Below are 16,814 nucleotides of genomic sequence, written 5' to 3' on the forward strand. Positions count from 1 at the left end.
TAACCAAAATAACAATGTAACAGCGCAGGGAAGACGCAAGGAATGTCTGCTGTGGTGAGAATGTGATGATGAAAGAGATGAAAACTTCACTCTTACCATGAGACATCAGAAATAGTGCTGAGAAACTGAGAGACAGTAAGAAGAGAATGCTATTCAGAATACAGAGGTAAATACCAAGAAGAGCTGAGAGTGACTGCCTCTGGAGAGAAAAATAAAGTCGAGGGAGGGGACAAGGAACAGCTACCTTTGATAATACACTCTCCATAACTGTGACAAAATGACTAGTGAAAAAAAAAAGAAAAAGGAAGACATCACCTCAAATTTGATCACGAGGGATTATCCTTACACCTCTCTTGCTCTAGAAACATTTCTGATGGAACGAGTAGCAGAGGAGGTGCTGTTCCCCAGTACCCTCACCTCTTTACTGAGACATGAGTCAATGGTCAGCAGAGCTCAAAAGAGGTTGCTCAGAGCAAAGGCAAGGCTGTCTCTGCCATCTGTCTAGCCACTCCTGATGGTTATTAGATGAAAATCATCTGCTGACCTTCATTTTCAAAATCTTGTTCATAAATCTTTCACCAGCCAGGCTGAGACCTCGATTCAAGGCAGTATTCTCGACTTCAGCCATTGATTATGGCTGTCCAGTTTGGCAAGGAGCTGTCTACCTGAAACAGTTTTAAGATTTCGATCCAAAAGCAGTATCTCTGTGGGGCTACCGTATTTTACAGCTCTATGCTGAGTTACAACTAAACGCTCAGACTGGAAGTATTATGCTTGGAATTCAGTTACACCTTTAAGCAAACCTAAATCCATCAAACTCTGCAAATGCCATGGCTATGATTTTGTACTGGAGGTTTTAATGAGGCAGTTTTGAGATATTTAGCCATAGCTACATTTTGTTGAGTAGTGCCAAGCAGTGTGGTAAACACTATATGCCAAGCAGTGTGGTAAACACTTGCATACATCATTTCATTTAATTCTCAAAACAATTCTATGAATAAATACTATTATTATCTCCATCATACAAATGAGTAAAGCTGGAGTTAGGAAGATTAGGAACCTTGCACAATATCTTCCCCCAGGAAACAGACAAAATTCAAAACCAGAATTGGGTTCAGAAACTGTTCCTTCTAATGTCTCTATCTTCTCTAAAGAAAGACAGCCAAAATATCAAATTACACTATTGAAAGAGTGACGGTAAGGTCGAAGACAAACATATTTCTTACATTATTCTTCATATACTTAAGGAGCGTTTGAGGAACTTCATACAGCACAGTTGCAAAATACATGCATATTAGTATAGCATTTGTCCTGTCATTATAATTCTGAGAGTTGATAATAATTTATAGATCATTGGGAAGCAATTTTTGAGCCTGACACTTTTCAAAAATATTTTTGGAACTTTCCCCTAAAATACCACTCTGTAAAATTTCAATGCAAAAATTTCAGGGGATTGAGAGCCAAAAGTGAATAGACATGAAACTCACTGTTCCATTAAGCAAGGGAAGTGTGTCAGCAGCAGAGACTGGCAAAAGCCATAGAGCAGAATACTGGATCACAACAGCATTTCTTCTGGCCATGGCAGTGTGCTTATAGGTATACCTTGCTTTGTGTAATGATGTTTTCTTGAAAAGCTAGGGAATAACTGAAGCTTTGCAAATAGAATTGCACTCAAATAAAAGCCCTGGAATCTATTTTTTTAAAAGACAATTGATACCAATATTTGTGAAATGTAAGTTATCATCATCTACATCATGTAATTTGTAACAGGCCTCTACAATTTTCTTCTAAGCTTTCATTCCATCAGGATTCATCGCTGACTGCATCCTGTCCCCAGACCCTAACTGCTTCGTTAGGGCAGGGACTTTGTCGTGTCACTACTATTTTCAGCACCTAGAACACTGCCCAGCTTATCAGATAGTTGCTAGATACACGAATTAATTAACCGACCACTTAATCTTTTCCTAGTTGCCACATGTGTATTAATAACCCTGTATCTTTGCTTATACTATTACATCAGCCTGGAGTATTTTTCCAATGTTTCAGTTCCACCTCTCCTGTAAGACCAAGCTCAAATGCCGACTCCTTTCTCTGTATTCCCACAGATTGTATTTCCGTATCTGGTCTAACAGCAGAGGGTATAAATCTTGTCTTACTCACTGGGTCCTAGTCTGTAACACCTAGCCAGAGCAATCCACACAGAAGATATGATATTAAAAGTGAACTTGAAATTTAATCTAAATTTTTACATGCATCGCCTGCTGTCAGCTCTTCCTAGGCTTCTGGGTCTATCTTCAAAAGCTAGTCTGTGAGGTCGTCATAAGGTCAGAAACTTTGTCTTTCTTCATTTCTAATCCTGGTGATAAGCAATGGGCATGGCACAGATAAATGGGTAATTCCAAACAGGCGTTATCTGTACACATTACTAATAACATCTTTGTGTTAATTAACTAATGTGTGTACGGGTATGGGTGATACTGGGGTGACTTCTAGATGTGACCTTGCTTACTCTTTTAAGCTATAGAGTTCCCTCACGGGAATGCTATTCCAGGACCCCTTTTTCTAATATTCCTCAATGCTCAGCAAAATGTACACGTATTTCTAGATACAATACCCAAATACAAGAGAATCTTAGACTACGAGACACACCAGGGGTTCCCAAAATATGATCCCTTGACTAGCAGCATCGGCATCCCCTGGGAACCTGTTAGACAATGTAAACGCTCAGGCCCACCCCAGACCCACTGAGTCAGAAACCACAGAATTGAGAGCCAGAAATCTGTTTCAACAAGCCTACAGGTCATTACGGTCCATACTTTAAGGTTGAAAACCCATGACCAGGTACAACTGGGCAGAAAGCTGTTCTCATTCTTCTGACCCGAACGATAGCATGATCCCTAGACCCAATCAACAATGTCAGTCAACGTTCCTATCACAACAGTCAAGTTCTCTTCTGAAGAAACTCGACTTCATTTTAGGCCAGACAATGGGAGCAAATAAGTAAAACTGATCAAAAAGATTAGTGAATTTCTTTCATTTTTTTGGTTACTACTCTTTAATTTTTATAGCATGACTTAAACCAGTAGGTCTTAAAAACTATCCTTTTAAACCATATACCATAGCTGCATGGCATTCTGGTGTTTCCAACCAGAGGGAAAAAATGAATGAACTAGAACTAGACAGAATGAAAGAAAAACTAATGAAGCAGCAGGGGTCAGCAATCTAAAAAAAAAAAAAGTGTGAAGGAACAGAATCAATTCTAGGCCAATCACAGCTGGGGTCCAAGTAGGAAGGAGGGGCGACAATAAGGGAAGGAAGGAACATGGCTGTGGGAGTAAGAAAGGTGGCAGTGGTGGCCAGCATCAGGTAGGGATCCTGTCCTGCATCAGGACAGGTCACATGTCGTGGTGTGAAGGACACTGAAAGCTGCATCTGGTTTCATGCAAAGGGCTAACGGGACAGTGAGGAGTTTGAGGCAAGAATCCAGCCCCATATAGGAAGAGAGGGAGCAGTGAGCCTAAGGGTCAGAGAACCATCCCAACAGCAGCAGCTGTTAACACTGACCACTGATTTTATGGTGAGTTCTCACATAAATATTAAATATGTATTTATTATGTATTATATATTGTATTATATTTTACACTTATTATATATTATATATTTATATTATTTGTCCCATTCATCTTGAAAGAGTTATTGTACAAATGAGGAAGCAAAGACACACAGACACATCTTGCCCAAGTCAGAGGGACTAACACGTCGCTAGCTCTGTGTCTCATTTCAGGTCTTGTAATCTCTCCTGTACAACTGAGCTTCGCACATAAGCAGGGCAGCTTTTCAAGGTGAGAGGAGAGAAGGAAGGTGCAACCCCTTATTTACTTAATAAGCTCCCGGGGTTGGAAGCCAACCTAAGGCACAGGAGAGCACTGGGTGCATTCTCATAGCCCCCTGAGGGCAGGCAGGAACTCCTCATGCTTCCCCAAGTCTGGCTCTCGCTGGGCCCAGGGCTGGGTGAGCCTGAGCCAATGGGAATCAGCATCCTGACAGCTAATAAGCTGCACACATTTTATGTGCATGTACACAGCTGGACTAGTCTTCAGTAACAACGGAAGGTTAACTGACTCACCAGACCAGAGCAAAGTATGCCTTAGATATTCAATGGTGGTTAAGCTCACAGACTGAAGCCTGCCTGCTACATACGAGTGGTGTAATCTAGTCAAATTACTTAAAGTCTCTTTCTCTTTCTGGCTTACTTCACTTAGAATGACATTCTCTAGGAGTATCCATGTTGCTGCAAATGGCATTGACACAACATTGTAAAATGATTATAAATCAATAAAAAATGTTTTAAAAATTCGAGAAAAAAAAATTACTTAAAGTCTCTATGCCAGGGTTTTCTACCCCCTAAAATAGGGATAACAATAGTGCCTGCCTCATTGGATTGTTAGGAGGATTAAATGAGTCACTATGTGTAAAATGCCCAATATGCAGTAAAAGCTACACAGGCGTGGTATCAAAAGACTCAGTTATCTCCTCAATGTCCTTCAACATCTCACATGAATAAAGCGTGAAACCATGAAGCATGAAGATTTTTGCTTGAGTTCAGCTTAGGTAGTAGATCTGTTTAAAAGTTTATAACTGAGCCCAATACCTAGTAGACTATGCTTTATTGAAAAAAATGTAATAAAATATCAATGAAAGATTTGAGAAAGGAAAAAACCCTCACCATCCAATAGTCATTACCCAAATATTGCCGTTGTACATATCACCATCTATTCTTTGTCCATGGACAAACAAATTTCATATTATTGTAATCAGTCCATATATCCACATTACTGGTTTTTATAACTACTGTCATATCACAAGTATTTCTGATTATAACTCATGTTCACAAACATGTTAGTGGCTGTTAAAGGAAATATTTCCTTCCATTACTAAATTTTATTCTCTGCACCATCAAGAAATTCAGCTTATTAATGATGAAACTCTTAGACCTTGGGTAACTTTTACCTGGAAGTAAAAAAGGCTTCTTCTATCTAAAATGATCAGTAGCCAATCAAACATCAGAAGAGAGAAAGTGTTTTTAAGTTGTCTGAAGACAATGAAGGACTGAGAGCAATTATTTTTGAATAATATATTACTAATGATTGAGAACTAAAAGGAAATCAAATCTTCTTTGTATACTGTCAGTAAAACACTCAGGTTAGGGTTGGGAGAGAGGATAAAATCATATCACCAAATCAACTTCACATATGACTGATGTACAAATAAACCAATCTTATTTGTAAAGACACATGAGCTGGGTGAGAAAAATATTACAAAAACATGATGCATAATCTGATGAGCAAAAATGCCAAAGAAGTAGCAGAGACCCAGGCCCATCCATAAATCCTTAAACAGAACATCATCTCTGTAGTCCCTACATGAACACCTCACAAATGCCAGTTCTTACAACCCCAGAGATGAAAAGAATCTTGCCTTTAATCCACCCTTGTTTCACAGATGAAGAAACAAGGACGGAGAAAGGAAGTGACCAGCTCAGACTCACACAATGAGTTGGGGCAGGAATTAGGATTCAAGTTCAAGTCTCTAGACTCCCAAGCCACGATCTTTTTTTCTTCAAGGCCACTGCAACCACCCATCAGTTCAGACATACCTGGGCCTGTGTGTGATCGTCAGGTAATCTACAAACTCTGGCCAAGTAGCCATTCTCCCCCAGTCTTAGTACTTTCTCACATGGAACCAAATTAATTGCTCAGTCCAATTATGGACCCAACAAATTCAGACACACAACTCACAGCATTAAAAAGCTAGTTGAAAACTACACTAGGCCCTTAAAAATTAATGTGGTAATTACGACCACCCTGTTTTCTACAGACATCAAGTTTAAAATCAAGTAAAGGAAGACTCTGAACAAGCTGAAAAAGCAATTTCTTTGTAATAAGGTAGAAATCAATAGGGAAACAGAGTTTTTTTATTTAAAAAAAAGGTTTAAGACACTAAGCTCCAGAGAGGAGTAGAAAGAGATTTTCCCCAAAGTTCCTGCATTGAATAGAGGGACTAGGTTTTCCAGTATCTAGTCTAATATTAGTTTTATCTCATCAGAACACGCACCATGTTTTCCGTGCCTCAGTGAATCACTCTGTATACCATCTCATAATCCCACCAGAACATAGATTCCCAGTTTAAAAAGCTCAGCCTTAGAGAATCTAACACATAATAGGAACTCAATAAAAACTGCTTATTAAATAAATCATCTCATTTTAAAATTGCTTTGGTTGTCTTCCTCAGTGTTATTAAGCATTTTGCTACATTTGCATTATCAGTTTGCTTTTTATGCTGATGTAAAGTCCATGTCATCTCATTTTGAATTATTTGTAGGCTTGCAAATAAAGCAAGATTTACATGACAACCTATCTCTTGACACACAGCAAATTTTCAAATCCCAGAAGGGAGAAAAAAGTAAAGCAAATTCAATTTCAAATGGTGCTGGAAATGTTAAAAATATTTTGAAAGGAAAGAAGTGCCTTTGCAGAAACAAAAACTGCTTAAATAATCTAATTTTAAACTTTCCTGATTTTTAATAATTAGAATAATCACATAATAAGTCTCGTGAAGTTCTCTAAATTGTAGAGCATCTAACCCCAATTTAGTATGTGAATGAGACCAAAGGCAAAAACATCTTGACTTTTTTTTCAACTCAGAAACATCTAGATTTTTGGTTTTCAAAAAGTGAAAAAGGAATTTCAAATTTGTCTTGTGATGGGGTTTGGTAAACATGTTTGAATGTTATCAGTATTTGAGGAATCGAAGAAAAACCCCATTGTTTCACATGGGTAATAACTGTAGGAATTAACGGGAGAGGGAAAGACAGACATGTTACTGGCTGATGGCATTCTGCTCCCTCCTGCCTGCTAGTTAAGGGAAACTTTGATGTGTTTAGTTATCATCTGAATGGCCTCTGAAGGCTTCTAGATTTTTTTCCTGCAGTTTAATCTCTTTGGGCTGCTTCTCAGGCTAATGGCCAGTCCACAAATAGGAGAGAAAGAAAAACCTAACCACAGAATAGCAGCTTCCCTTCCTTTTTTTTTATTTTTTATTTTTATTAAAACCAATATTTAAAACCCACTTTTAATGATCTGTGCTCTCTGAATCACGGATATCTGAATCTGGTGGTAGGATCTGTTTCAGGTAAAAACCCAGGCACAGTATTTGCTTAAAAAAGTAAGAAAAAATCTACAGAGAGGCAACAGGTATTCTTTGGTACTTCGGCCAGCGTGCCCTCAGATGCATCGCAGCAGCAAAATACCACGGCCTCCCTGGATGGGAGTCCCACGTTCCCAAAGACAAGGCGACAGAGACGGTTTCAAACAATAACTGGAGAGGACAGCAAACTAAAATTAGAAGTAAAGACACAGATCCTGGAATAAAATCCACGTTCTGCGTGCGAAGATACTGATGAGGACGAAGACACTGTGGGAAGTAATGTGTCTTCTTAGCCTCAGACACTCGCCATCCATCTACATGTCTGTTTCCTAACCCAAGCCTGTAGTACAGGAACTAGTTCCTCCCTTCTACATGTACAGTCTCCTAACACTAAAGAGGGTAATGATAAAAGTCAAGGTCCAGGCAGCAGGAGTCCTGTATTATTTCTGACAGGGGACACAGGTACATGTTACAGCTTCCTATTAATCGTCCTGTAGCTGATCTGTTGAGTCCTAATTAAGAGTGCACATCCTAATCAAATGAGCTGCTTCTTAAATATCCGAGTCCCGGGTACCACAGGATACCCAGTGATTCAGATGTGCACCACTGACTGAAAATCCTGTTAGTGGTCAGATTTTACAGTCTATGTTTTAAACCCAACCAAGGTGTAATACTTGACCCAGTGTATCTCCATCCCCAAACCCACAAGATGTTATACAACTGCCTTGAAACTAAGTCCCAGCAACACAGAGACATATTCACGTTTCTGAGGAGTTACTACAAAAAATACACAATAAACACAAACAAAATCCCTTTTGGTAAATTAAATCCTTTGCAGAAGTCAATGGAGACAATTTGCTGGGTGTCTGTGCAGTATGCTTGCTGCTGAAACTACAAAAATGGCAAGGATTAATTTCTCCTCCTGCCCCCAGGATCTCAGTCTAATGAAAAGACAAACACAGCTAATAATAATGAAAGACTATGATTCTACACTCTAAATGCTTTATTGGTATGAGCTTAATTTCATAATCATGGTATTATATGCTATGGGGCTTGGGGTAGGTATAGTAATTCTTATTCTACAGAGAAATAAAGATGAGCTGCCTGAGTCACTTAGTCTTTCTGAGCCTCGGTTTTTTTTCTGCAAAATGAAGTTAAAATACTTAATCGCAGGGTTTTAAGGAAAATAACATATATTAAAAGCCCTTTGGAAAAATACAGAGTATCTCGTGAATGTTATTTATGGCTATTAATATGTGACACATCAGGAAAGCAAGTATTAACAAATCCAATATACCATTATTAGTCACTCAGTAGGCACAAAACAACACACGTAATAGGGTCAGAAGCTTAAAGGCATAAAAGGACAGGGGTAAGGGAGTGACAGGAGATAACTAACTGGCGACCTCCAGACTCACTACTAAGGCTAACCAGCCTCATAATAACCACCTAACACAGACAATCGGTTACCAGCCAGGTAGCCCGCCAGTCGGAACAGCTTCTAGAGTAGATGCTGATTAGCAAGGGTTCCGATGTTCTCCCACACAACAGTTTTGTTTAAAGAAACTAAAAGTGTAACAAAAAGCAGGCATTACTGCTGTGGAATGTTAACTGTCTCTGTAGAGGCCATTAATCACTCTAAGATTATATTCTAGTGCCCTGCTACCCTACCAGAACTGTGAGAGATGAATGGAGGAGAGACGTACAGCAATGTTAGAAGCCGTCAGCTCCTGAGTCTGCTGATGTATCCCCAGACTGTACGCTCCCGGAGGGCAACCCAGCACACTGTTTATATGTCCATCCCCTGCTTTTAACCATGAGCCTGGAACAGTGTGGCAACTCAGCAAATACTCTGAATTAAATGAAATGAACTCCCTTTAATATTTAAGAATCTTGAGACTCAGAGAAGAAAAGTGATTTGTCCAAGGTTATACCATTAGAGCTCAGATGAGAACAGGGATTTCCTATGTTCAATGCCCATTCTGTTACGTTTTTCTGCTGAATTATATTTTGCTTATTCTGCAATGGTTTCAGAGTTTTAGTTGTTTGTTTTATAACCACAAAGTAGTTTTCCTTAAAATCACTTCCCAGCTCCGATAAAGTAGTTACTACATAGACATTTCCTTTCTCTCCTGCAGGGTGAACCATTCTAGTTTCAGAGAAATGATTATTCTGTAACTTACATACATCAGTTCATGCCCCTGGCCTCACTCTAATGCTGGTGTGAAACTCAGAACACAGTTGAATCTTCATTGGGAACACATGTGCAGTTCTCGGTGAAGAAAGCAGGTCAGGTTACTGCCTTCTATGATCTGGAATCAAACTGATGTTCCTGGTAGCCAAACGTCTTTCACCTCTCCCAGTTTACAGTCTCCTGGATGCATGAGCATGGCACGATAAACTAATTAAGGCTATCCAATTCAACACATACAATCTGAGTCCCTACTATGTAAATGAAATGTTTTATCTGATGCAGGCACCTGGGTGGCTGTGGGAACATTAGAGGTTCACGTTATGCCCACAAGAAAGTTAATATATTAGTGGATATATGAGAATGAGATCTTGAAGATCGGAGATTGAACCTTAGTTTCTTTTATTCTCAGAACTAAGGACATTGGGAACATAGCAGATGCTCAGTAAATATTTGTTTAAATAAAGAACACAAAAATTACAATGCTGACTGTAAGAAATGCAGCATGTGAGGGGCAAATAAGGACTTAGGTCATGAGAAGCATGCCAGTAAATAGTAATTAGATATAAGGGAGGTCAAGGGAGATGCTGCGGAAAAAGGAGCATCTCACATGAATCTCAAAAGAATTGAACAGAGGCACGTGACAATGGGACGAGGGTAACGCTATGTTCACTATAAGCTACACCTTGATTTCAGCAGTCTAGTATCACACTACCATGGGTTAATACCAGGACATTTTCAGGAGCTCAGAATGAACCTACAGAGTAAGTGTTTAAAGATAATCAAAGGATTGAAATGAAATGGCTGGAGGAAGAACAGAGAGGGTATTTAAAAGTGAGTCCATTTTCTGATATAACCATGAAGCAAACACTCTCTTTTGCAATTTAATTTCCATTCTTTCCAAAAGAAACCAAAAACTCACAACATGATCACGTATCCAGGAGTTTCCATACTGATTAGTTACAAGATATCAAATCTTCTATACTGACATGCCCAGAGCAGTGTCATTCGTAGATGCAATCAGTCCCCTAACGTCTAAAGCAGTGCTTCTTAAACTGTACTGTGCATACAAATGACAAGCGGGTTTTGCTGAAATGAAGATTTGGTTCAGTACGTCTAGAGCAAGGCCTGAGATTCTGCATTTCTAACAAGTTTCCAGATGATGCTAATGCTGCTTGTCTATGGATTACGCCTTGAGTAGCAAGATCTTACCTTAGATCAGTGGTTAACACTGGCTATCCATCTCCATCACCTGAGTAGCTTTCTAAAAATACCTACGCCCAGGTCCCACTCCAGAGCCAGTTAAACCAGAATATCTAATAGAGGTGTGGCCTAAGCTTCTTGACGCTTTAAAAGTTCCACAGGTGTTTCTAACAGGCCGGCCTGAGACTGAGAACCTGGCTAGACAAAGAAAGGATGGAGTACAGACAGGAGAGGGGAAAAATAAAGACATTCTGGAGAGAGAGAGGAGAACCTCTTTCCTCCCTGTAAACCAATGCTTCTCAAACTTTACTGTGGGTACGAATAACCTAGGGATCTTGTTAAAAATCAGATTCTGATTCAGTAAGCCTGGAGTCAAGATCAAGAGCCTGCAATTCTACAAGGCTAGTCTTCAAACCGCATTTTTTATTATCAAAAGTCTAAATGAGTGGTTCTCAAACACGGCTGAACATATGCCTCTTTCCTTTCCTAACATTCTGGTGTAACTGGTATAGGGTTTGACCAGGCATGAGGGTTTTTTAAAAGCATGCCAGATGATTTTAACATGCAACAAAGTTTGTGAACCACTGCAAGGTACAAATTCTGTCAAAGCTGTCCAGACTGTGCACCAACCCAAATCTTTGAGGCAATCTTAATTACCACGGTACAGAAAGATCACTGAAATTACATCACTGAATTGACTGCTAGGTCAATTGATTTATTTTTCTCTTTACTCTGATAACAGGAAGTGATGCAAAGCAGTAAGTCAGGAAGCAAAAAAAAAAATTGATCTTATTTGTGAATAACTGAAGCTCAACTTGCTGGAGACTTGGAAGAAGTGCTCTAAGGAAGGTTTTCAAATGCTGGAGGAAACACAAAGGTTGTCAAATGCTGGCAACAAGATTTAAGATTAAATGGGCCATTAGATATTTTTCTGGGATGGAGAACTCTTGAACTCTCAACTGAATCATGTAATAATACTTTTTGAGTATTAAAAGGTTTCCAGTAAAAAAAAAAAAAAAGTACATGTGCTTACATTTGAGAATGCCTTCCTAGAATTAAATTTGAATCTGTTGGGGGAAGAAGTTTGTACATGGCAGCATGAAGTATTTCAGATGTACCAATTCAAATGGGATATGGATACATTCCTTTTAATACACAATTTTTTCTCCTATAATAAAAATTTCAAGTTAGTTGCCATTTTTAACTGTGCCATTTACATCAACTTAGCAAGTGAGGCCAATGTGTAAATAATTAGCCATTTTTCATATGATCATTACCTGACTAATTCAGTTATGAAAAGGAAGTCCAAGAACTAACACGCATAAGGACTTTCATCATGCCTTTGGCCTGGAGAAATTATGGTACCTCTGCATAATGACCACAGCATGAGCTTGGGGCAAAATTCTTCGTTGCTTTTAGGTCAACGCTGGGATTTACGCCTCTATTGCTGCTATCTGGATTGTTATAGAACTTCTGGCCTGATTCTTCCCAGATATACTTCTGAGATTCTTTCTCTCTTCTTAACTCCCAAGACTGGCAGAATAGCCTGAATGCTACTGTTATCAGAGACATAACCACCTGGAACTTTGAGTGACATGTAGCATATTTTATGGGTAAAGAAAGAAATAAAAATTTATTACTAAGAGATACATCCTCTTTTTATAATGGTCTAGAAATTGGTTTATAAACTGGGGCAAAAATATTACCAAGAACTTTTGCCAAATAATCAAGTTTAATAACCAAATAGCAGGTGTCCTCTATGTAAAAAAAAAAAAAAGCTTAGTAAAACGATACTCTGTTGTCAATCTTATATTCCAGAAATACTTAATCAGCTAAAATATTACAGACCTCTCTGAATTAAGATTTGGCTTCTCTTTCTAAAATGGATTCTACAATAGAGTTAATAAACAGATGCCTCATGTATATTTATAGACATGGGCTCTCTCCTGTATGTACATCATTGTTAGTCAAGAAACTGCCCACCAGCAAATAATCAGAATAAACTGTCTAAATTAAAATTTGCCAGCCTGTCTGAATCCATGTTGAGTCAGTTATTTTCATATTATAAATGCTTACCTAGGTTCAAATACTTAACTCTTCTAATAAGCTACTTCATTGAGCATACACCTGCTATCATTTGACACTCCAGTGTTGTTAATCAGCCCAGAAATAGGTAACCCACCACCACTCCCTGATCCTCAGCACATTACCACAATGACTGACATTCTTGGTTTAAAAATAAAACCTCATTTCAAATATAGCTTCTCGAGTTCTGGGTAATGAATATAGTTTCATAAAAGTTGACATCATTTCTTCTGCTTTCAGCAGAATTAAATACATCCAATATTTCTACTGGATGTCTGACCACATCACTCAAGACTCTTGCAAGCTGGTGGGCGTTTTAAGGAGGAGGAGGAGGAAGAAGAGACCTGCATAGATGGAGTTAAACTCAATCTTACAATTCTAATAGTCATTTTGTTTATGAGGTAAATATAACAGCAGAAGTTGATTTTTACAGTTCGTTTACCAGTTAGTATGTGTACATTATACAGATTTGCTTATGAGGAGAAATATTAATACATACACATCCAGAACTAGTATATGCATCATGCTTGGAGCCAAGCAGTACTCCGATACACTGCTCTTCTTAGAGGTCAGTTCTAACGCACACTGTTTCAAATAGACCCAATTTCTCTGCCGATATATATTCAAAATGCAGTAGGATGTGGTCATACACATCCAGAAATACCATCTTCATGGGGTGGGGGTGGAGAAATCCAAACATTTTTTTCTATAGCAATGCATTATTGGATATCAGATACAAACGTGCCTGTCAGCAATCCGAAAGCAAATGAAATATATTTATTTGAACCCATCCATTCTACAGAAATTGCTTTATCAACACATCTCTCCTCCCCCACCATCTAAAGACTCTTTCCACCCCCCTACCTAAAAAGGAAAAAAAAAAAACTCATCACACTTCACTACGCAACTGATGGAGTATTAAGCACTGTCTTCCAAGCTGTCGGAGTTAAAAAGAAGTCGCCTTCCTGCCACACTTCCCTAGTGCTGCAACGGACATAGCATCTCCTCCTATCGACCTAGTATGATGCTCGCTCCCCAAGCACTGCAGTCCCCTCGCTGAAGACTGCCCTGACTACACGCACATGCAGCGGGAAGTCCCCCGATGGGGACAGCCACATACCTTTGCTCTCCATTTCGGTCCCTTTCGAGTGCTGGGAAGTTCAATGGAAGTTGGCCGGAAGATGTGGGCCCGCTTCAGATTCCCAAACCTGGGAAGCCAATCTGGTGATTTCGCCCGTACTTCCTTTCTTCCCCTCAGGCTTCCTGAAAGATGGGATTTCTTAAACCTTGAAGCTGCAATCAGCCACCAAAGGACACTTAGCAGCAGCAGATTGCCTCAACAAGGGATAGGCTGAGCCCTGGTACTGATATGCATGCACGGTGCCCGCTCAGTTTTTTGGTTTTTTTACCTGGGTCCGGAAGCTGCAAGCAGGAGCTGTCCTCCGAACGTGGTGCTGCAGGTGTAGTGACAGATCATCCCACTTTGCTCTCTGGATGTACAGCAGATTTGCATAGGCGCTGGCGCGCATGCGCAGGGCATCCCCCCTCTCCTTTTCGCCGCCTCCCGCTCCCCCGCCCTTCTCTGCTTCTCTCCCCAATACGGTCCTCAGTTATCCCCGCTGAAGAGCTGGAGCATTCGGTCACAGGGAGCGCTGCTAAAAATAAACGCTGGGCCGGATTTTCCTTTGCAAACTAGAAAATGGATTGGAGTGGGACTGTGCATCAATCCAGTAAGATTTTCTAGGAGGGATTATGGAAGGGGTCTCCGAGCTGGGTATGGTTTTATTTACAAGCAGAAAGGAGAAAAGAGGAGGGTATTTACGAATCTTATTTAATGGTCACAGTTTGGGGTTCTCTTCCTAGTTGCTGCAGTAACTTTTCATGTATCTGCTTCCTCCTCTTCTATCCACTTCCCCCACTGACTTTGTTTCTCTTCGCATTCGCATCTTTGTTTCCTTTTGTTTTGGGGGGGGTGGAGTGGGAATACTCCTGGAGACACCAAAAATTAATATTCTCCCGCTTCTTTGCTACTCAGACCGAGTTTCCTTGCTTCACTGAGATCCCTTTGGCCTCCACTTCAAAACTGCTCCACCAACAGGCGCCGAACAAAGCCACCGAGGACATTCTGAGGTGCTCTTTTAGCTTCTTTCCAACAATCTACCAAGAAGCAAGAGTCCCCAAAGGTGGGGAGGCACTTTAATGATAAAAAGCACTTTAAAGCTGTATACTTCATCATTCTTATAAAGATGCAGAGGAGGAGTGTTTTTCTTGTATAAGGTTCTAGAGAAGGTTGCAAAGCCAAAAATCCCTTAAAGTACTATTCATATCAGAATATTTTAAAAGCCCACACTATACTTAATTTATCTGCAACATGTTTAATAGGGAAAAAGTGTATTTACTACTTTTTTTCTCAATAATCCCAGTTCTCCTAAAAGAATAATTTCTCTTTGAGAATAACAGTCTTCTTCTCAGGCATAAACATAGATCTAAAAAACTAACATCGAATGACTAAGGAGAGAGATGTGAAGATTAATCACACACTCCAGGTTACACAAAGATCCCTCCACAGTAGCCTTCTAATCCCAATTTTCAAAATATTGAAATACAATGAAATGTACTCCCAGCAAGAAACCTGAGGCAAACTATAACCATTTTCTTCTGGTGAGTCAGAAGGCATCCTGGGATTTTTCCAGTGCCTTAGGGCCATGATTACAAGTATTAATCATGATGGTTCAACAAGACATGGACATTTATTAGTGGTGGACTCCTGCTGATGAACTGCTGTGGCTGGGCAATGCTTGCCTCCATTCAGCACTGGGGAATTAAAACACTTGAGTATGGGATTCCAGAGGCCACACCCTAGGGTCTACTAACCTTTAGGCTCTCTGACTGCATGCCCAAGTAAATATTTGGGGGGGGGATCACAAAACTCAGGATTTCTTTAAATTTTGATAGGCTTTGGAAACACCTTTAGAGTCTATCTATCTACACCCAGTATTTAGTTTACAAATGGAGAGGCAAGGAGGGCACCTGACTTGGTTAAGAGTCACACAGTGGAGCGGAACCAGGCTCAGAACCTAAGGGTACTGCCTTGTAGGCAGAGGGATCCATCTACTCTAAGATGGTTTCTTATACACCTACCTCCCTACTGTCTACAGTGAACGGGAACAGGCAGAACCTCTTGAGTTTGTGAATTTTCATTATTTCATTCAGAATTTTTAAAACCCAAGTGCTTTATTAAACAGAAAATAGATCTAATGCAAAATCTGTGGTGTGACATTTAAGGTCTTTGTGTTACCTGGATCCAAACTACCTTTCAGGTCTTCTCTAAGCTTAACTCCTAGAGAACACTTGCCATTATCCTAAGCAAACCTCAAGATTCTCCTTGTCCGTATCTTTACTTACACAGTCATTTTTGGAGTATCTTTACCTCCTTACACCACTAACAAATCATCTACATATCCAAACCTTACATATTACTCAAAATTCGAAAATTCTGTCTCACTCCTACAGTCTTCCCTGATCCTTTCAATATGAAAATACTCTCTAATAGGAAGAGCAATATTGCTGTAACCTCTCTTACAGCATTTGTTACTTTCTATTTTGTATTACAATTATGTGCATATCTCATTCCTGTTCCCAATCCTTCCTTTGAAAATGGCTCCTAATTCATCTCTGTAGCGTAAAGGGTGCCCTGAACATAGGAAACACTAATAAATGTTTGACAAATTAATAATATTTAGTATGCATGTTGTGAGTATGTGACACAGACCACAGACACTGTGATAACAAATAGAGATGATAATAAAACTGAGCTGACACTACTAAGCGCTTACTATGTGCCAGGCACTATTATGAGGATTCCAAATGTCTTCATTAACTTTATCTTCATAAAACTCTCTGAGTTTAGTACTATTATCACGTGTATTTTAAAGATGAGCCATCAGAGAGGCACAGATAAGTTAAAGTATAAATAAAATACGATCCTTGCCCTACAGAAACATAAAGCTTATTAAAGGTGATGGAAACAACTGATTTTTAAAGACGTGGTGAGGTGTAAGATAGAGGTCATGGCGTGTAGGGTGGAAGCACAGAAGCTGGGCAGTTAGCCAGCCTGCAGGTTTTAGGA

The 16,814-nt window shown here is 39.6% G+C and overlaps 1 protein-coding gene across 1 annotated transcript in view; it reads right to left on the reverse strand.

Moving 5' to 3' along the window:
- Positions 1–14,269, reverse strand: part of FGF12 (fibroblast growth factor 12) — a 503,860-nt gene extending 489,591 nt beyond the window's left edge. The window contains exons 1-2 of the mRNA XM_010994373.3: positions 14,095–14,269; positions 13,806–13,948 (exon numbers count right to left, since the gene is read on the reverse strand). Coding sequence (XP_010992675.1) covers positions 13,806–13,818 — 13 coding nt within the window. The 5' untranslated portion in view covers positions 13,819–13,948; positions 14,095–14,269. The remainder of the gene's footprint in view (positions 1–13,805; positions 13,949–14,094) is intronic.
- Positions 14,270–16,814: the final 2,545 nt, after the last annotated feature.

This window comes from Camelus dromedarius, chromosome 2 (assembly GCF_036321535.1).
Source record: "Camelus dromedarius isolate mCamDro1 chromosome 2, mCamDro1.pat, whole genome shotgun sequence".
Classification (NCBI taxonomy): Eukaryota; Metazoa; Chordata; class Mammalia; order Artiodactyla; family Camelidae; genus Camelus; species Camelus dromedarius.